This window comes from Leptodactylus fuscus, chromosome 1 (genome assembly GCF_031893055.1).
Source record: "Leptodactylus fuscus isolate aLepFus1 chromosome 1, aLepFus1.hap2, whole genome shotgun sequence".
Lineage (NCBI taxonomy): Eukaryota > Metazoa > Chordata > Amphibia > Anura > Leptodactylidae > Leptodactylus > Leptodactylus fuscus.
This window is the reverse complement of record NC_134265.1, coordinates 202427662-202448783: the sequence shown is the minus strand read 5'-3', so window position 1 is coordinate 202448783 and position 21122 is coordinate 202427662. Positions and strand designations below refer to the sequence as shown.

At 41.5% G+C, this 21122-nt stretch overlaps 1 protein-coding gene across 1 annotated transcript; it reads right to left on the bottom strand.

The window, feature by feature from the left end:
• Positions 1-290: 290 nt before the first annotated feature.
• LOC142194978 (kelch-like ECH-associated protein 1A) lies at positions 291-18448 on the bottom strand. Its single transcript, XM_075264439.1, has 7 exons — positions 18299-18448; positions 12658-13447; positions 9846-10522; positions 7039-7244; positions 2722-2898; positions 1291-1543; positions 291-394 (listed from the first exon to the last, which is right to left on the bottom strand). The coding sequence occupies exons 2-6, from the start codon at positions 13240-13242 to the stop codon at positions 1380-1382; spliced, it is 1809 nt and encodes a 602-aa protein (XP_075120540.1). The 5' UTR covers positions 13243-13447; positions 18299-18448; the 3' UTR covers positions 291-394; positions 1291-1379.
• Positions 18449-21122: the final 2674 nt, after the last annotated feature.

Sequence of the window (21122 nt, the reverse complement as noted above, 5' to 3'; positions counted from 1 at the left end):
TCCCCTCTCTGCATGAAAAATGCAGAAAGAAAAGTGCCACAAGCAGCGCTATTCTCTCTGCATTTTTTGCCCTTTTCGAGCAGAGACCGAACGGAAACCACGTGGACCCCAGTATAATCTATGGGGTTCATGGGTTTCCTAAGGTAAATGCTATTTTATGCATATTAGGTTTCCAATCGGGGAATTCGCTTGCGCAGCTGTGAACTAAGCCTGAACACTATCAATTATGCTGTCTTACCACCTCGCCCCATCCATCTCCCTTCACTATTAATGTATCACTTCTATGCCTAAAAAAACAATATAGGAAACTGCAAGGAGCAATGCATTGTGGGAACTCAGATGGCAGTTACACACTTGACGATAAAGTGTTAGATCACTTGTGACAACAACATACCTCCCAACCGTCCTGATTTTGGCGGGACAGTCCCGCATTTGCAGTCCTGTCCCGCTGTCCCGACAGCTTACAGCTTGTCCCGCTTTCTCCCCCGAGTGTTGTCGCTTTAAAAGTTTTTTTTCCCTCGATCTCCCGGCTCTCTGCTGCGTCTCCTCCCCCCACTGCTATTGAGCCGGGAGAGGAGAGTGAACACGTGACCTATGAGCCCTCCCCCTCCTCCTCTACAATCAAGTCCATTGCAGAGAAGAGAGAAGCTGAACTACCGGGCAGCGTCTCCTGTGTAAACACTAACACGTGTCTGTGGGGAATGAATCATCAGGTGTCCGGTGATACTGCTTCACAAACCTGCAAACTGTGCAATAGAGAGGAGATGGCAGACAGGGGAGGCATTGTGTATTTTAAACTGCATTTTTCTAAACTTTGGAAGAAGTTGTAATAAGTTATATGGATCTCCATGTTGTAGTGGCTGCAGGTTGGAGAGGCTGGTCGTGTTTTTTTTTTTAATTAAAATGCATGGGACTGCATAAATTGTAGGGCTTTTTTATTCATGGGACTGCCTGCAGGATGGAGCTGAAGCAAGGAGAGAGGATAGTGCTGTCTGTATGCAGTCCCATGTTGTAGGTGGGGGAGGGGAGAGGGTAATGATTTTTACCTGAGACTGCATATTGGGAGGTGGCTGAAGCTGTACATGTGTAGTGTGTGGGGATGTGGAAATTAGGGGGCATTCACATGGAGTAAAGTGGCGCTGATTCTGCCATGATAACTTGCGCCAGAATCAGCGCTGATAAAGGCTCCCATTGATTTCAATGTGTTCTGCACAGAAAACGGAATCCATTGAAGTCACATTTTGTCCCTCTTTCTGTTCTTCAAAAGTTGGGAGGTATGCAACAAGCAACCACTAGAATTTTGAAAGCAGCAATGTATTCAAACAGAGAGAAATTATATCTTAGAAGAATTACATTCTAAGCCTCCAAGATGCCTTCAATTAACTGTCTTCATTATCTATGACAACGTTCGGGCAAGGCTCCATGGTTACTGCTACACCCATACCACTGCACCCTATGGGCATTTCTGCTACTTCTGTCCATGTGTTACTTTCTGGGCAATAACATTCTACAGAAGAGAGAAAACCTTCAGCATTGAAGCCACCTGTGAAAAAAGTACACATATATTACAACACATCACATGTGCTTTCATTACACAGACAATGGCCATAAAATTCTGTTAAAAGGGTTGGACCACAAGCAACCTTTATGACCCAGTCACAAGATAGGTGAGAACTGTATGATTGCTGGGGGTCCGACTATAACAACCCCCAGCAATCACAAGGGATTTCCAGGTTTCTTGTGGAGAGTATTAATGCACATATATGACCACCACTCCATTTGCTCCTATAGGACTGATGGTGAACGGTACTCAGCTATCTCATTTAATAAAGCATGTGATTCTGGACTAAAAATGTTGCTGATTTCTGACTGAAACACCTCTCTAAATTCCTGTCGCTAATTGTCTTTCTTCTAGCTAATCTGTAATTTGTTCACTATTATTAGGGAATCCCGTCCATAGCAGCTTCCATTAAAAAGCAAGGTGGCTTCACAGTCAGAAGGCATGTCAACTCGCTCTGGATTCCCAGCAGTCTCCCAGTTTTTAGGTGTCATCATTCGGTCACCCGATGAATAATCTTATTAATTTGTCTTAATACTATTCAATGCACTGTGATCACCTCAGTGACTATTAATAAGGAGGTTGATGGGAGTATATATATATAATAAAAGCAAATATAGGTGACACTCCGTAAAAAGAGTAGTGAAAAATGTGGATTCATTGCCCTGTACAAAATGCAACATTTCAAAATAAACTTTAGTAATAAATAATAAACTAATAAATTTCAGAAAATAAATAAAAATATACAAAAACAAAAACGTATGAATAAAAAAAAATCATCCCCACTCTCAGGACTCAAGGACCAAACCTCTATAGACATGTGTAATCTGATGCATGTAGCCTGAAGTCTGTCTCATAGCAGATGTTGCAGAAAATTCTTGAAAAAGTTGGGGAAACTGTATTTTTTGCCATCTTTGACCATTTTCTCCTAAAAAAGGCCTATAATATAAATTGCTATACGCTCCAATTTTCAGTAGAAAGCCTTATGTGTCAAGTAGAAAAGAGTAGGAAAAACAGAAAAAAATCACTTTTAAAACACAGGATTAAAAAAAAGTGGAATTCTGTTCTGGTCAAAAAGACCCTAAGCAACCCAAGTCATGAAAGGGCTAAAATAACTTTCCTTTATCAGTAATATTTTGCCATGCAGTGAATGGAAATCTTACCAAGAGCATAAATCTTTCTGTGGTGCAGAGCCAGGCCATGGGCACTCCTTTTGTATTTCATTGGTGCCACAGACTCCCAATAATCGAGGTCTATGTTGTACCTTTCTACAGTGTTTAGCTGGTTGTTCCCATCATATCCTCCAACAGCATATAAATAATTGTCCAAACATACAACTCCTGTCAAAGGAAAAAAATGCCGAATATGAAAAGTACAACTCTACTGTCCGTGTGATCAGATAAAATGCATTCAAGTTAATCTACGATGTGCTGCTACTAATATATTAAAGGGAACCCGTTTGGGCGATTTGGGACTATCAGGTCTTTATGTACCTGTGAGTTATTATCCCAAATAGCCCTGTTGTAATGTGGTCTGTGCCCACATAAAATAAACAAAAACCTTTATACTTACCCAGTGTCTGAACTCCAGGCATCTGTGTTCTTCAGTGAAGCCGGAGCGGTACACCACTGCTGTAGTGTGCATGTGGTGGACATCAAGAGCATTTGCAGGGAAGTCTAGGTATACTTCCCGGGCTTCTAGGTATACTTCCCCGGAGAAGACTAGGTATACTTCCCCAGTTTCTAGGTATACTTCCCGTGCTTCTAGGTATACTTCCCTGGGGAAGACTAGCTATACTTCCCCGGGGAAGACAAGGTGTACTTCCCCGGCTTCTAGGTATACTTTCCCGGGGAAATCTAGGTATACATCCCCGGCTTCTATATATACTTCCCTGAGGAAGACTAGGTATACTTCCCCGGCTTCTAGGTATAGTTCCCCAGAGAAGTCTAGGTATACTTCCCTGGCTCCTAGGTATACTTCCCCAAGGAAGACTAGGTACACTTCCCCGGCTTCTAGGTATACTTCCCCAGTTTCTAGGTATACTTCCCCGGGGAAGACAAGGTGTACTTCCCCGGCTTCTAGGTATACTTTCCCGGGGAAATCTAGGTATACATCCCCGGCTTCTATATATACTTCCCTGAGGAAGACTAGGTATACTTCCCCGGCTTCTAGGTATAGTTCCCCGGGGAAGTCTAGGTAAACTTCCCCGGCTTCTAGGTATAGTTCCCCAGAGAAGTCTAGGTATACTTCCCTGGCATCTAGGTATACTTCCCCGAGGAAGACTAGGTACACTTCCCCGGCTTCTATGTATACTTCCCCGGGGAATTCTAGATATACTTTCCCCGCTTCAGTGAAGAACTGTGCAGGTGCTGGAAGGGCTAGAGATGAGTCTGATGAGACTCACTGGACTCATTCCTAGGGGAAGATAATGTTTTTCTTTTAAATGCAGACACTAAGCCACCAGTCCATAAGGTCCTGTGGGTGGTTTTCCTAAATCGACTAAACAGATTCCCTTTAATAATAACCTTTATTTAATAAACAAATACAAAATCAATTTTAGGGACTCACTTAAGGCTAAGTTCTCATCTGTTGATATGATCTGTAATAGGATGAGAACAATGGACTGTCAAAACTAATATAAAGTTTCATTCCATTACAATAACTCCTTCTTGGTGCAATATTTTTGCCTGTGGATGTATATTGATGTAAGAATATGGAGCATATTTTATCTGCATCCATCATCATGCATTGTAAGTTAAAAAAAACAAGATGGAAGCTTTTTTCTGTTTTGTCTGTTTACATTTCTAATGGAAGTTAGTCCTTCATATATGATTTTACCTTCCATCTAAAACAATAACAAACGGATATACAGTCCTATGAAAAAGTTTGGGCACCCCTATTAATCTTAATCATTTTTAGTTCTAAATATTTTGGTATTTGCAACAGCCATTTCAGTTTGATATATCTAATAACTGATGGACACAGTAATATTTCAGGATTGAAATGAGGTTTATTGTACTAACAGAAAATGTGCAATATGCATTAAACCAAAATTTGACCGGTGCAAAAGTATGGGCACCTCAACAGAAAAGTGACATTAATATTTAGTACATCCTCCTTTTGCAAAGATAACAGCCTCTAGTCGCTTCCTGTAGCTTTTAATCAGTTCCTGGATCCTGGATAAAGGTATTTTGGACAAACAATTCAAGTTCAGTTAAGTTAGATGGTCGCCGAGCATGGACAGCCCGCTTCAAATCATCCCACAGATGTTCAATGATATTCAGGTCTGGGGACTGGGATGGCCATTCCAGAACATTGTAATTGTTCCTCTGCATGAATGCCTGAGTCGATTTGGAGCGGTGTTTTGGATCATTGTCTTGCTGAAATATCCATCCCCGGCGTAACTTCAACTTCGTCACTGATTCTTGAACATTATTCTCAAGAATCTGCTGATACTGAGTGGAATCCATGCGACTCTCAACTTTAACAAGATTCCCGATGCCGGCATTGGCCACACAGCCCCAAAGCATGATGGAACCTCCACCAAATTTTACAGTGGGTAGCATGTGTTTTTCTTGGAATGCTGTTTCTTTTTGGACGCCATGCATAACGCCTTTTTTTATAACCAAACAACTCAATTTTTGTTTCCAAAATAAAGCTGCCTTGTCCAAATGTGCTTTTTCATACCTCAGGCAACTCTATTTGTGGCGTACGTGCAGAAACGGCTTCTTTCTCATCACTCTCCCATACAGCTTCTATTTGTGCAAAGTGCGCTGTATAGTTGACCGATGCACAGTGACACCATCTGCAGCAAGATGATGCTGCAGCTCTTTGGAGGTGGTCTGTGGATTGTCCTTGACTGTTCTCACCATTCTTCTTCTCTGCCTTTCTGATATTTTTCTTGGCCTGCCACTTCTGGGCTTAACAAGAACTGTCCCTGTGGTCTTCCATTTCCTTACTATGTTCCTCACAGTGGAAACTGACAGGTTAAATCTCTGAGACAACGTTTTGTATCCTTCCCCTGAACAACTATGTTGAACAATCTTTGTTTTCAGATCATTTGAGAGCGGGCTGTCCATGTTCGGCGACCATCAAACTTAACTGAACTTGAATTGTTTTGTAGAAAGAAATGGTCCAAAATACCTTCATCCAGGATCCAGGAACTGATTAAAAGCTACAGGAAGCGACTAGAGGCTGTTATCTTTGCAAAAGGAGGATGTATTAAATATTAATGTCACTTTTCTGTTGAGGTGCCCATATTTTTGCACCGGTCAAATTTTGGTTTAATGCATATTGCGCATTTTCTGTTAGTACAATAAACCTCATTTCAATCCTGAAATATTACTGTGTCCATCAGTTATTAGATATATCAAACTGAAATGGCTGTTGCAAACACCAAAATATTTAGAACTAAAAATGATTAAGATTAATAGGGGTGCCCAAACTTTTTCATAGGACTGTAGATAGAATGTGCTCCATCTGCACTTTTATGCCCTTTCGTGCCACAACCCAGTGTCGAATCAGACCACACCTTTAATAATTTACATATCTGAGACATAACAGCATGCTGAATTTCTCAGCCATCTGACTTTTCTATCTAGTACATTATTTTATCAGTGAGTATTTGTTTGCCAGTTCATTGTTCTGATCCTATTACAGATCTGAATAATGGACTTATGCAAACTTAGCCCAACTAAGCTGCACCCTATCCTATGATTATAAACAACTTCATAACAGTGTGAATATAACACTCTCATTCTGAATATGTACAATAGTTACTTAAAGGGGTATTCCCATAACTCTTGTTCTGCAGCCTCCAGGCTCTGTGCTCTCTTCAGTTCCTGGATTTCTCGGCACATTGGTGGGAGGAGTTTCACTTGCTCTGACTGACTGCAAACATAGCAGAATGTTTGCAGTCAGTAATGAGGGATTGGTTGTAAATGCATTACCACAGTATAAAGCTGATCTGGAAACTAATGTAGCAGAGCTGGATTTGAGTCATCTTGCATTACATACAGAGGTAACGGACGCCTTATCTCAGCCCTTATCAGCCAAATTCAATTAAACCGGCTGAAAAGTGGAAAAGTTGAAGATAGACAGTACAGTAATCCCGGAGCTCTCACCTCCCCATCCCCTATCTGAGGAGCTCCATTGATTGTCAGCCCCTCCCTCCCTCCCTGAGAGCAGGCAGCTTGGGAAATGAGCAGATAAGGCCAGTGGCCATAGAAACGCAGTGTCAACAATGAAGTGAATAAATTAAGATAGCGTCCAAACAAAGCAGTTTTGATAAAGCAATGTATTTAGGAAAAGTCTTAAATCCACATAAACTAGCAGTATAGATAGGATGCTTTTCATGGAACAACCCCTTTAAGCTATGTCTTCAGATAGCTATGAATTCATCTATATTATTTAACCAATATGCACTATTAGTGGGAATTTTATTGCAACGCATAGGTTTACTAAAAATGAGAAGTACAAACCTGCACCACTTCGTATAGTGTTCATTGATGCCAAAGAATACCATTGTTCATTTTCAGGGCGATAACACTCAACAGTATTCAGTCGATTTTCCCCATCAAATCCACCAACTGCATACAAAAGCCCACGACATGATGTTATTCCAGCTCCAATTCGTGCAACTTGCATGGGAGTTACAAATGTCCACTGGTTGGTTTCAGGATCATACCTAAAGAATTAAACAGTGTAGATCACAAACCAAGACCAACATAGAAATAAAACCACAAAACCTGCAAAGTTATGATACTGCTGTGAATGAATTGGAAAAACATACAATACATCAAGATTGTACCATGTAAATATAGCAAATGAGCAGCAATGGATGGACATCAGGAACGGATGGTCCTAGGAGTCTCCATTTCCAATAATTGCTCCCTCAAGTGGCACGTGTAAGTATCCTAAGCAAGTACCACCAGGCATTAGATAAAATATTATCTGAATACAGTATGCACGTTATTCCTGATACTGCCAGTCACAGAAAAGAACCCGAAAAATAATTTTAAAAAAATTACATATATTGCTATGCTGATAAATGGTGTATGAGTGTACTCATGGAGTATGAGTATTATTTTGTGGTATTTGTCTGAAATAAATTATCCACACAAAGAGTCCTGTAAACTAGGTGCAGCCCTGCACAGAGCAGATTTTTGCAGACGTTTCTGTGACTGTTCCATTAGGAAATACAAAAGTATTGGATCAGATTTAAAGCAATGCTATAAAAGGAGCTTGTCTCTCTATTTTTGGAAAAGTCATAGGATAGTCTGGAAGATCCATTTGCCTGAACTGCTGTCTAGCAGGTATCTGAGTAATTGATTTTATTTGCATTAAGATAAGCCATGCACATGACTTTAGTGGAAATAGCTGATTTTGGTCATTTTGACCGATAAGTGTTTAAAAAAAAAAAAAAACTGCAAATAACTGTACAAGTCAGGTGATGGCAGATTTTTATTCAGCCCAAAAAATATTCAGCTGCTAAAAGGTTTTTTTTTTTTTTTTTTAAATGTAGATTGTGAGCCCCACATAGAGCTCACGATGTACATTTTTTCCTCTATCAGTATGTCTTTGGAATATGGGATGGCAATCCATGCAAACACGAGGAGAACATACAAACTCCATGCAGATGGTTTTATGTCCTTGGCGGGATTTGAACACCAGGACTCCAGCGCTGCAAGGCTGCAGTGCTAACCACTGAGCCACTGTGTGGCCCCCCTACTAAAAGGTTTTGGCATGATCATCTGAAAATGGCCACCCATTTGCCAATTTCTGCACAGTGTTTTTTTCCTAAGCTACCTCTCTTGATGGTGTAGTTTAATGGTGTGTTTGGTGGGATCACTCAAACTCCTCACGGCCAGTTTTTATATAATATTTATGAGTAGTATTTGGAGCAGATCCTAGAATTTAGAGACAACTGACTTTAAAATACATTGGATAAACTTACATCAATTGAGCTGGACATATCTCCACTGGCACTAATTCTTGGGAAGAAGCAGCAGGCTAGACCCTGTGGCTAAATTTGGGGGCAGGTGCATGGGTGACCTCACAAGCTCTAGACTACCAGGCATCTGCACCTCAATACTCATCAGAAATGTTGGTTGCTAGGTGAGGTTTGGGCTTGAAATATATAGAGATGTGAAATATCTGTTACTTCAGCGTATCTACCATAGAAGTAAGGTTAATCTCAAAGGGAGTCCGTCATGAGGAAACCAGCCACAGTGCATTGCAAGAAGCATTATGCTAAACAATATTACACCTATAGATAGTTTAATAGATGTACAGTTTCCTTGAAAATGTCATTTAAAAAATAAATAAATATACAAATAAAGCTCAAGTGCAATGGGACATACGGTACCACAGCCACCAAAGGCTCTAGTATGCCCCCTTGCACTTAAGCCTTATATATATATATATATATATATATATATATATATATATATATATATATATATATATAAATGAAAAGTCTGTTGCTCTTAAAAGGGTAATTTTCTGTGGCTAGTCGGCATATAAAAATGTTTCCATAAAGCATTTAAAAGCCACAAGATTACTTGTCGCATTTCTAATTATTATTCGGGATTGAGTTTAGCCAAAAGTCATAAGAGGACAATGTCATAGTGTTCCTAGACAATTTTGACTGGAATGAACGGGCCTCTTAAAGGGAGTCTATGAACTTCTACCACTGTGCTACAGAACATATTACCTTCATAAGCAATATATCTTTGCTATGCACAGTATGTCACTTTTATAGATTGGAGACAACCAACAGTTGGTCCACTGGGGTTGGGCCTACGGCCTTGGGAAACTGGTCTTGCTGCTCAAGTAGGATGGTTTGTGTCATAGCAATGATAGGGTCAACGCTCACCGACGTAGCACAGGCAGGCACACCCCAGTCACCAACTGCTTCATTTGCATAAGACTTTACAACAGTTTTTCTCGGAATGTAGAAAAGTGACATATTTTTATTATATATGTTGTGTAACATTGGAATGTGCTCAGTAACATGGGGGTGGCAGTTCAATGTGCTTGGGGGAGGTGGTAGATTCCCTTTAATTAAGGAATGACTAATATAATTTCCAAGGTATCATGTAAATACTGGCACAACAGGGCACATGTGAAATCCTTCCATAGAATGGCACTTTGTTTAAATACATATATACAAAAGAAGCACGTAATAGTGTATTTCTGAGATTAACCTTTTGAGGACTTTCACAACTTTCTAATTACAACTTTCTAATAAAACATTACACAAAGTAATACCTTTCATGTCACTTACCTTTCAACACTTTTGTGGTGTTCAGATCCAGATGAGCCACCTACGGCATAAATGGCCCCATCAACTACTGCTACTCCAACACGGTTTCTGGGAACGTTCATTGATGCTTTTGCTGTCCACTGATTATTTAATGGATTGAAGCAGGCTACAGAATTGGTGTCTGTATTGTCTGTTGAGGAATGATTCCTTCCACCCACAGCATAGAACAAACCACTGACAGTACAAGCTCCAAGACCACTTCTCGGTTCAAGCATGTCTGCGAGCTTAATCCATTGCCCGATCTGTGGGTTATAGGCATCCATAGAATTCAATGAGCTATGAAGGTAGCCACCAGCCACATAAATTAGTTGGTTGCCCCTTACTTTTGTTGGTGGGAGAGGCTTGTGTAATGACATTTCTTGGAAAATCTTGGAAAGAAACATTCTACATGAATTCTCCTTATTCAGAATGGGACATTGCTTTAGCTGAACTGCCAGGAACTTGGGTGGTAGAGCATAAAGATGAACGGCATTAAGCAAGACATAAAAATACTGAGCTCTAGTGTTTACATCCCACTGCATCCATCTAACACAGGCATTGTACACTTCTGTCTCACAGAGGACATTCAGGCTTTCTTGACTTATCAAGTCCAATAGTTCACAATGAGAAAGATTTAGAAACTCCTCTTCCTGTGTAACCTGAAATAAGTTAAAAGTTCTGATAGTAAATATAGGCATGTATGTTAATATTACTAATATTACTATCACAACCACCACTAATTCCAATTCTTTGAATTATTTAATAGGTTAAAGGGGTTTTCTGGGCAGAAATTTTTTTTGTTATATAAAGGTCTGTTAGTACTAGTAATGGGTTAATAAATACACCCATATACCTTTAACAGTTATTGGAGTGATTTCTAGGTGTCTCTGGTTGCTGATGCATCCTCTGTGTTTGCTCACATGGTTTAACTTTTCTGCTGTGCCGACTTCTTGTGTAAGCTGCTGCCCTAACCCAGGGGTGAACCTGCCCCTCTCGCCGCCCGAAGCGAACGAGAGAAAGCCTCCCCCTCCCTGCCGGGGAGGGGCTTAGCGGAGGAGGCAGGGCTTAGTGGAGGGGCGGGGCTTAGCGCCGTTCACAGGCATGAGAGCAGGCCTGCTCTCTGCCTGAGTGTGAGGGGGCGGGGCTTAGCGCCGTTCGCAGCGCTCTCTGCCTGAGTGTGAGGGGAGGCTGCCGGAGCAGCGCTGCTTCAGCGGCCTCCCCAATCCACTGCTCCGTACTAAGCCAGTCCAGGACAGCCTGTCCTGGACTGGCTTAGGTAAGAAAAAATGCCGCCCTCCCTGAGGCCCTGCCATAGCGCCGCCTGAAGCGCTCGCTTCAGGTCGCCTCATGGGAGATGTGGCACTGCCCTAACCCCCTCTCACTCAACCCCCGTCTCTCACTCCTACACTCCCCATTCCTGTCTCTCTTTAGCCTAGTGATGCCGTCTGTTACTAGCCCCTCCCACTCTCCTCTGTTTCTCTTTAGAATAGCGATCCCACCCATTACTAGCCCCTCCCACCCTCCCCTGGCTCTCTTTAGAATAGCGATCCTGCCCATTACTAGCCCCTTTCCCATCTCCCTGGCTAACGTATTCCACCCACTACCAAAAGACAGGAAGACAGGGAGGGAGGGAGTTTAGTTTAGGGGTTAATTTTTAGTTTATCCTGGACAACCCCTTTAAATCGATTCCAGTGAACTTGGAATTTTTTCTCTATATTCCACCGTTTGTCAGCAATCAATGCAGTTAGTGCTGGCACTTGGTAGGCAAATTAGTATCACTACTGTTTTAATAAGAGGGTGGTATCAGGCAGACAAAGGGGTGTGATTAAGAGCTCCAATCAGAGTCAGACAGTGTCAGAGCTTAAACCCACACCCCTTTGTCCAACTGTCCCAGTTATCATTGGAGAAGTGTCTACTTTCAAAGTTTCATACTTATACTTATTTTACATAAATATACAAATCTATTCTCCAGGATGTAATTAGGAGAACACTGCACTCTGTATGGTGCCCTCTAGAGGGCAGCATCCTTAACATCATGCATGACTCAAGAGTCTACTGTCATGATGCAGATTTAATTGCCAAATTAGTATTTCTATTCCAAAAGGAACAGATTCCCAGCTATGGACAGCGCTGTTTCGGCCTATTGGGCCTCCTCAGCATAGCGCAGGAATACTGATTTGGCAGAGTGAGAGACTATAGACCAGGGTCAGGGGATAATCGTACACATCAGGGAGAGTGTGTGCCTACATAGGCAGTACGGAAACTTACAAGTCATTCCTGCTCCGCTAGGGATTCTGGGTAAAAAATATGCAAATCTATTCTCCAGGATGTCCATAGCTGGGAATCTGTTCCTTTTGGAATAGAAATACTAAGTTGGCAATTAAATCCGCATCATGACAGTAGACTTTTTAACTGAGTCATGCATGATGTTAAGGATGCTGCCCTCTAGAGGGCTACGTACAGAGTGCACTGTTCTCCTAATTACATCCTGGAGAATAGATTTGCATATTTTTTACCCAGAATCCCTAGCGGAGCAGGAATGACTTGTAAGTCTCCGTACTGCCTATGTAGGCACACACTCTCCCTGATGTGTACGATTATCCCCTGACCCTTATTTTACATAGCAACATTTTAGTATAATATTGTAATCTATAAACTTTATGCCCCTTAGACCCCAAAACTATAGCAGACCTTGAACATTTGAGAATACCAGTGCTAAATGTTATGCAGTAGTTAACGCACATGGCAATTGAAGAATAAAGGAAGATTTTCTAATGAAACATATAAGAGTTACCTCACTAAAGTGCATATTGATGTATTCTCGTCCTTTTTTATGCAACTCTGTGCACCCTATTTGCTCTGCAAAATTAGAGATACCAATGACATTGCTGGGCTCCAAGTGTTTTACAAGAAAGTCGCTGCAAGCCTTTGCCACATCCTCCATTTGGTACCTCATTGCAGCTAAAAGCACATGCAAGACGCATTTTTCTCCAACTGTTATCCTTGATGTATAGGCAAACTCTATTAGCCTCTGCATTACTACAGGGCACATATCCTTGATGGTAACTTCCTTGGCATTGCACTCTCGGAAGTTATTGGTAAACATAGCCCTAAAAAACGAGCTGCAAGATGCGAGCACAATCTTATGAACAGGAAAGTGTTCTTCTTGCCCATTATAAATCACTTTTATGAGGACATCACACAGCTGGTTGTTCTTTCGAAGCTCATCCATCTTTTCAAAGGCTTTTGAAGAATGGTTTTCAATGGTGTAATCAAGGTAGCCATGACCTTTCATAGATGGGACTGCGATAGTGGTAGAGTGTTTAAGACTGGCTTTCTTCTTCCTTGAACATAACATCCTCAGGCTTGCAGATTGCATCTTAACTAAGAAAAGTGCATACTGATATTTTAGTCCGCTTACTCTTCAAGGTAAGGAAGGAATGTATTACAATAATTGACAGAATAAAAGTTTCACGTCCTTGTTGAAATATGTTGGCCAGAAAATGATCTAATCAAATCATGGCAAGATCATTGATCTTACAAGCAGCTGTTCATAAGCAGAAGTCTCCCAATAAATGAAAATGCTAAGAAAAAAAAGAAAAAAAACAACATTCATTAATGCTGCAAAAATAAAAATGTTACAAAAACATGAAGTACATAATATATCATTCTTGCAATATTTCACTTATTGACGTTTATTTGCTACTGTAATACTTTAAAGGGATTCTACCACTAAACCAACATTTTTTCTAATTACCACGTCGGAATAGCCTTAAGAAAGGCTATTTGTCTCTTACCTTTAGACGTGGTCATCGTGGCGCCATTCCTTAGAAATACCGGTTTTAACCGGTATGCAAATGACTTCTCCCCAGCAATGAGGGCGGGCCCCAGCGCTCAAACGGCGATGGGGGCGTCCCCACTGCTGCCCGAGAGCTCACTCCAGCGATGCCTCCGTCTTCAGCTGCAACCCTGCCTCTTCTGTCTTCCATCTTGGTCCAACCTCCGACGCCTACACAGTACACTCCTGTATTGAACTACAAGAGCAAGAACGGCCTCCCAAAAATGGCCGCCGGCCATTTTCGCGCTGGGGCCCATCCTCATTGCTGCGGAGAACTCATTTGCATACCAGTGAAAACCAGTATTTCTAAGGAACGGCGCCACGGAGACCACGTCTAAAGGTAAGAGAAGAATAGCCTTTCTTAAGGCTATTCCAACATGGTAATTAGAAAAAATGATGGTTTAGTGGTAGAATCTCTTTAAATTCCTTGTAAACCCATGCCTTAGGATATTGGATAATCTTGGTGTTGAAGCAAAGTATTTCAATGAAGACAACAAAATAGAATTAAAAAAAACAAACAACATAGACCATGAAAACAAATCGCTTTTACAATGGGTTTTTCCACTTATGACATTCAAGGCATATTAGTATTTGCATACTGAAATAGTGGGGCACAATTTTAAATAATGTTAAGGGACAAGCTTTGATAAAATGCATATAAACTTATGCTGCAAATTTTTTTTTCAATAAGCTACATAGCTTATGGCCAGGGCCCCACGAGCTGGAAACTCCGCAATTTGGCCGCGGTGGTAATGCGGCAGGAAAAAATCGTAGCGTTTTACAGTACTTGCAAAGTGGATGGGATTCATGCGAATCCCATGCCCACTTTGCGGTAAAAATAGCAGTGCGGACACACTGCAATTTCCACAACCGGCGCGGTTTTGGAAATCGCAGCATATCAATTATATCTACGGAAACACCGGCGGCTTTCCTGTAGAGATAATGGTAACAGAAATTCTGCGGAGGAAAACTCTGTTAACTTTCTGTTCAAAGCGCTGCAGGAAGAACCGCGATACGTTCCCGCCGCGTTTGTTCCCGCAGCGCTTTACCGCGGCATTTCTGGCCCATAGAGCCTTAGCCTATGACAATTTTTGAAAAACAGGCAAAAGCTTTGCTCCCAATGTAACCATGTTATACTGCATATATGCCTCATTTTTGCAGGGAAAACTTCTGCCTAAGGTTCCAGCCGCTTTGTGAAAAAGCAGCGTTTGGCCATTGTGGAAACGCTGTGAGCAATGACGACTGGCCACTGAAAAATGCTCATTTGTGGGCTGACTGGATCTTTCATGCATACACAAGAATCACTGACTTTGTGTGCTATTATGACTATTTAAAGGTTCTGAACCGTGAACCAGTTAAATCTAGTTAATGGTGTTTAAAGGGAGTCTGTCAGCACACAACTAATCACAGTAACTTGTATGACTGTCAGTCTGTTAGCACACAATTGAGATATAAACTAATCACAGTACTTGTTGGGCTGTCTGCACAGTTTACAATGATGCATGTCTTATTCAGTACCGCTGATCCATTCTTGTAACAATCTTCATTTTATCCTTATGCAAATGAGCAGAAAAGGGCTTTAGGTACATTGCTTTCTATCAGTGGGATTCACTATTTGCTGCTGCTCCGCTGTGCCCTGTGCATGTCTGATGATGACGGACTACATCCAGAAGTGGAGGAAGCCAGCTTCAGATGGGGGAAGCTTTATACAAGAATGGAGCAGCAGTCCTAGCCACTGAAAAATGCTCATTTGAGGGCTGACTGGATCTTTCATGCATACACAAGAATCACTGTTTGGTGCTAGCACATCTGCACCTTATATAAATGAGGAATATGCTGCTGACAAAATGTGAACTGTATGGGAATGAGCAATCGTATAAACCATCACACTTGTCTCTTATACACCTTTATAGGAGGCAGTGTGAAGGCTATTTAAATAAACATCAATGGACTTGGAATATCATTGATAGGTGCATGTTTTGAGCCGAATATCACACTCTATAAACAGGGCTGTGGACTTAGAATCATAGCGTCAAAACTAGAGTTTGGCAAACCAACTCATATTGAACAGAGTTCGACCCAAATATTCAAAATTATTTGCTTTTTACAAACCAAAAAAATGGAGAGTCATTTTGGGGGGAATAAAATGGCCGCCGCAGACCCAAGAGTATAGGTTGAGTTCCAGGGAAGGTGACAAAAATTAAAAAAGAAAAACACACATTCATTCCTCTTGTGGGCCTCCTAATGTCTCCTGGTGATGTTCTGTGCCCAGGGTCACAGTTGAGGCCTGTGACTTTGTCCACCCATAATCAAATGGGCATGACAACCGTCATGACAACCACAGGCCTCAATCATGATCAAGGGCACATAATGGTAACGGCGTAGACAAAGTATAATAAAGACACTTTCACCTTGACATAACTTCGGCTATCTTTGCCTTAAAAAACTAGAAATAACTTCCGAAGAGCTCTGAGATTGCTCTATGCTATGTTTTAAGCCAATTTATGGTGTAGCACGTACCAAACTTGTCCGACCTGAAACGAATTTTGGAATCAAGCCTTCCAAAATCAACCAAATCCTGAAAGACTTGCCCATCTCTAGTCGCAACCGATTTTGGGTGGAGTCGGAAAAAAGTTATAGATTCCAACTTCAAAATACAATGATTAGTTAGTTTTAATTTCAGTGTACTATAAAGTTATCAATATTGTATAATTAGGTGTACACTTTGTTGCTTCTTTACTTTCATAGGCACTTAATCGCTGGCTTTTTAATGAATTAGAGGATTTTTACTGCTTCTGGCTGAGGTTGGTGGTTTGGCCTACTTACTGAACAGCCCTCTGTTAAAAATATTCCTTAAAGGCGATCTGTGAGCGCAAAATCGGGGTACAAACTAACACCTGTATCTTGTAGGGTTGTCAACAAACTTTACACTGATGTATTTCTTGTTCAGGACTGCTGCTCCATTCTTGTATAAAGCTTCCCCCATCTGAAGCTGGCTTCCTCCACTTCTGGATGTAGTCCGTCATCATCAGACATGCACAGGGCACAGCGGAGCAGCAGCAAATAGTGAATCCCACTGATAGAAAGCAATGTACCTAAAGCCCTTTTCTGCTCATTTGCATAAGGATAAAATGAAGATTGTTACAAGAATGGATCAGCGGTACTGAATAAGACATGCATTATTGTAAACTGTGCAGACAGCCCAACAAGTACTGTGATTATTTATATCTCTATTGTGTGCTGACAGACTCCCTTTAAATACCATTAAGTAGATTTAACTGAATCACAGTTCAGAACCTTTAAATAGTCATAATAGCACACAAAGTCCAATCTATTGTTTGATACATGTCCATGTTCTTAAGTAGCCTATTGGTTAGACAGTATATTCTCATGGAAAATCAGTAGGTTATATCAATGCATTACGCTAGATTCACACTAGCGTTCTGGTTTCCGTTCTTCAGGTCTGCTTGGGGACCAAAAAATGGAAACTGAATCTGTTTAAAAAGCAATTACCCACGGAAACCCAGACTCCGAGTCGAATTCATGTGGCATCCACACGAATTCCTTGTGGGATTGCCGCAGAATCCGCACAGTTAAAAAGCCTCCCCATAGACTCTGCTACCGATCCCGCACGGATACCGGGTGGGAAAGCACCATAAGGCCGGGTTCACACGATGTCTTTTGGCACGTAATATTTTGCAGCCGTGATTTTGCGGCGGCCGCAAAATAGCGCCGTGTATACGGTACCGGCTCCCATTGAAAACAATGGGAGCGAATACGGCCTGCAAAAGCTCCCACGGCGTCTATGTGGCACATTACGTGCCAAAAGACATCGTGTGAACCCGGCCTTATACGCGCGGTATCCGTGCCATTTTGCTCCATGTGAATGGCCCCTTAGACTATAATGGGATCCACCAAGTTTCTACTCAATTTCTGAATGAGCCGTCAGTCATACAAGTGCACTGGCGCTTCATTCACAGGGACAATGAAGGGGGACTTTTAGTCTCCTGTTTTCCTGATCGTGGATGACCCCTGCAGTCCAAGCCTTAGTGATGTGACACCTATCCGCTGTCCTGTAGATAGGGAATAAGTGTATGTTATAGGAGAACCCTCTAAAAATGAAATAGCAATATTAATAATCTTATAGCAAATTATCATGAGATAATTTACACAAGTTCTAATGCACTTAAGAAAATGGAAACTTAATATGATAAATGCATTACTACAGGGACTTTAAGATAGACATTTTAGTCAAAATGAGAGCCTTTATTTGCAACAGGAGGACACAGGAGATTCATTATTTTAAAATTAATTCTTTTTTTTGCAAAATTCTAAAATACAGATACAAAGGAGAAAAAGAGAAACAAAGTGGTTGAGTAGTTCACATTGTTTCCTGGAAGTGCTGGAGTCATACACTAGGTGCAAATCTGACCAATAGCAACATCTGCACACAATTCGCACTTTCTTCCCACGTTCCAAAAACATTTTAAAAATGCATGTGTACATGAATTTAGACTACCAGACTGTAAATCTCAGTGGGACATGATAAATATAATAACAGGACATGATCATAAAAGAGAGGAGAGGATGTTTATACCTTGTCCACACTCCAGAGTCCTCAGTTTCTCTTTGTTGGTTTTTATCTCCAGGTTCTCCATTGTCCCCACCAAGATTTTCTTTGATTTGCTGCTCTGTAGCAGAAGACACAGTACGATCCCAATCCAGGAATAAAAGAAATACTCACAAATCAATAGTAACCCCAGTACAAACTAGAAGAACAAAGAGAAAAGGTGCCTGATGTTCTGTGTCAGCCATGAAAAGGTTAAGGCAGTAGCTGTATCTAGTGGTCAGGCTCATTTGTGACTGCTAATGTCTGAAGTATCTTGTGACTACAGTATATGAGGTCAAAAGCCAACAGGTCTCTAGTGTTCTGGCTGGAGCTTTCTTCTGGAAGTATTGCTGCCTAGGAAGTACACACGGTGCTAGAATTTCTGCACTGTCATCCATACCAGGCTAACCTAGTAGTGAATCATTGCAAGGCAAGAGAGGAGTTCCTTATTAACTCTTTCCTAGCTGCCGAGCATAGAGAATACATAGACGGATCAGATGCATGCAAGCTTTGCTTCAGAGGTACTGCAATAGCATGGTTTATATAATAGAAAGTTTATTAATACAAATAATAATAGGGTCTATTAGAAAGTTATTGCAGTCACTGAATTCCTGAAAATGTCCTTCTGTCTGTTTATAAAGGGTTAATAGGCTTTAGTATCTATCCACCCACACCTCATTCTGAAATGTAAAAATAGCTTAAATAAAAAAATAAACACAAACAGAAGCTGAAAACAAAAGCTAGGTGACTCAGTCTGTGAGTGCGGCGACTGGAAGACATATTGGCATGCTTCTGCTTTCTCTCCTTATGACTTGATCTGGGTTCAAACCTCTCTGCGGATGGAATTACAGCAGTCAACTTTTTTCAAGTTAAATATTGAATATTCAAGCAACTTCTGAGAGTAGTAGTCGGCTCAGCGCCATCCTAGTCCACCAGACAAAAAGACAAGGGGATAGAGAAAACCAATGCCATATATATATATATGTATCCATGCAACTGCTGAGAGTAGTAGTCAGCTCAGCGCCACCCTATTCCACCAGTCAGTAACTAGGAATGGCGGGCCCCGTAGCGAACTTTTGACATGCCCCCTCGACCGACACTGAAGACCCCAACGACAGACCCCCCCATTCCTGCGCACTCTACTATGCCCCATAGTGGCCGCTGCACACACAGTATTATGCCCTGTAGTGGCCCCTGCACACAGTATTATGCCCTATAGTGGCCCCTGCACACAGTATTGTGCCCCATAGTGGCCCTTGCACACACTATTATGCCCCATAGTGGCCCCTGCACACACTACTATGCCCCATAGTGGCCCCTGCACACAGTATTATGTCCCATAGTGGCCCCTGCACACAGTATTATGTCCCATAGTGGCCCCTGCACACAGTATTATGCCCCATAGTGACCCCTGCACACAGTATTATGCCCCATAGTGGCCCCTGCACACTGTATTATGCCCATAGTGGCCCCTGCACACAGTATTATGCCCCATAGTGCTCCCTGCACACAGTATTATCCCACATAGTGGCCCCTGTACATTATATTATGCCCCACTGTGGACACCCTTGAACAATTATTATACTCTGGGGTCTGAAGACCTGGGGTCGAAGACTCAAGGGGGGATAAAAACATAAAAAACCACTGTCACTTATATATATATATATATATATATATATATATATATATATATATATATATATCCATGCAACTGTAGTAATATATATCCATGCTGGGTAAGGCCCAGAGTCGGACTGGGATGTTTTAGGGCCTACCAGTGTAATAGTTTCTAGGGGCCCACTGCCATTACCCTGCTGTACCAAGACAGTACGACTACAGGTAATAACAATGCCATGCTGCTCACCCACCATACGATAAGCAATACCTAAAGCAACTTCTATACCCTGTATGGCAAGTGAACAGCAGGGCTCCTGGAAATGTTACCAGTACCTGCAGCTACACTGTCCTTAAAAAAAAGCTGTTCTGGCTGTTGTACCCCTCAGATGTAAAATTAACAGCCTGTCCTCAGGACAGGCCATCAATATTAGAAACATGGATGAATCTATTAAAGAGGTTGTCCAGGAATTGAAGCAACCCATGTGGCGAGCAGGAGGTGTAAACTAAAGAAAATAAATACGAAGCATACTCATCTGTCTCTGGCGCTCCGCTGTCCTCAGCGCTCCACCACCAGTGTCCATTCATTCTTGTGTCGGTGCCTTCTTGCTGGGAGTCCTGCACCTCATGTGACCACTGAGACCAATTACACAGAGGATTTTGTAGAGAAATGAGGTATCGACATGAGACCAAACTAACACAAGCAGAGACAGGTGAGTATGCTTTAGACAACCTCATCGGGGGATTCATCGCTTCCCCGGTGGGCCAGTCCGACCCTGGTAAGGCCTCTTTTTATGCAAGACAAGATGGATACCATTTTGGGGAAGGTCTGATGGTTTGATCACTTTTTATTTAAAAAAAACAGAAAAAAACAGCCATTTGGTCATTTTGATTTTTTTTCCCAGCTGCGACATTCACCGTATGGGATAAATATTTTTGTATCTTAATAGTTCGGGCATTTTTGAGTGCAGGAATCCCTAAAGTGTTTATTTTTACTTTTGTTTATTTATTGTTATATCTGATCTAGGGAAAGGGGGGTGATTTGAACTTTTGTGTTTTGCATGTTGTTTTTTATACACTAAAAACAATTTACTTTTACTTTTATTGTCAGGGACCTTGGACCCTAGGGGGTCTGATCACTGACACTGTACTAATACTAATATATTGCAGTGAATAGTGAAATCCATTCAGGGGCGGA

Excerpts from the sequence above, each read along its gene's own strand:
- LOC142194978 (XM_075264439.1), bottom strand. The coding sequence starts at position 13,242 with ATGCAATCTGCAAGCCTGAGGATGTTATGTTCAAGGAAGAAGAAAGCC. Across the intron at positions 2,899-7,038 it reads CACTATACGAAGTGGTGCAG|GAGTTGTATGTTTGGACAAT; the intron begins GTTTGTACTTCT and ends TTCCTTTGACAG. Across the intron at positions 1,544-2,721 it reads CAGAAAGATTTATGCTCTTG|GTGGCTTCAATGCTGAAGGT; the intron begins GTAAGATTTCCA and ends CTTTTTTCACAG.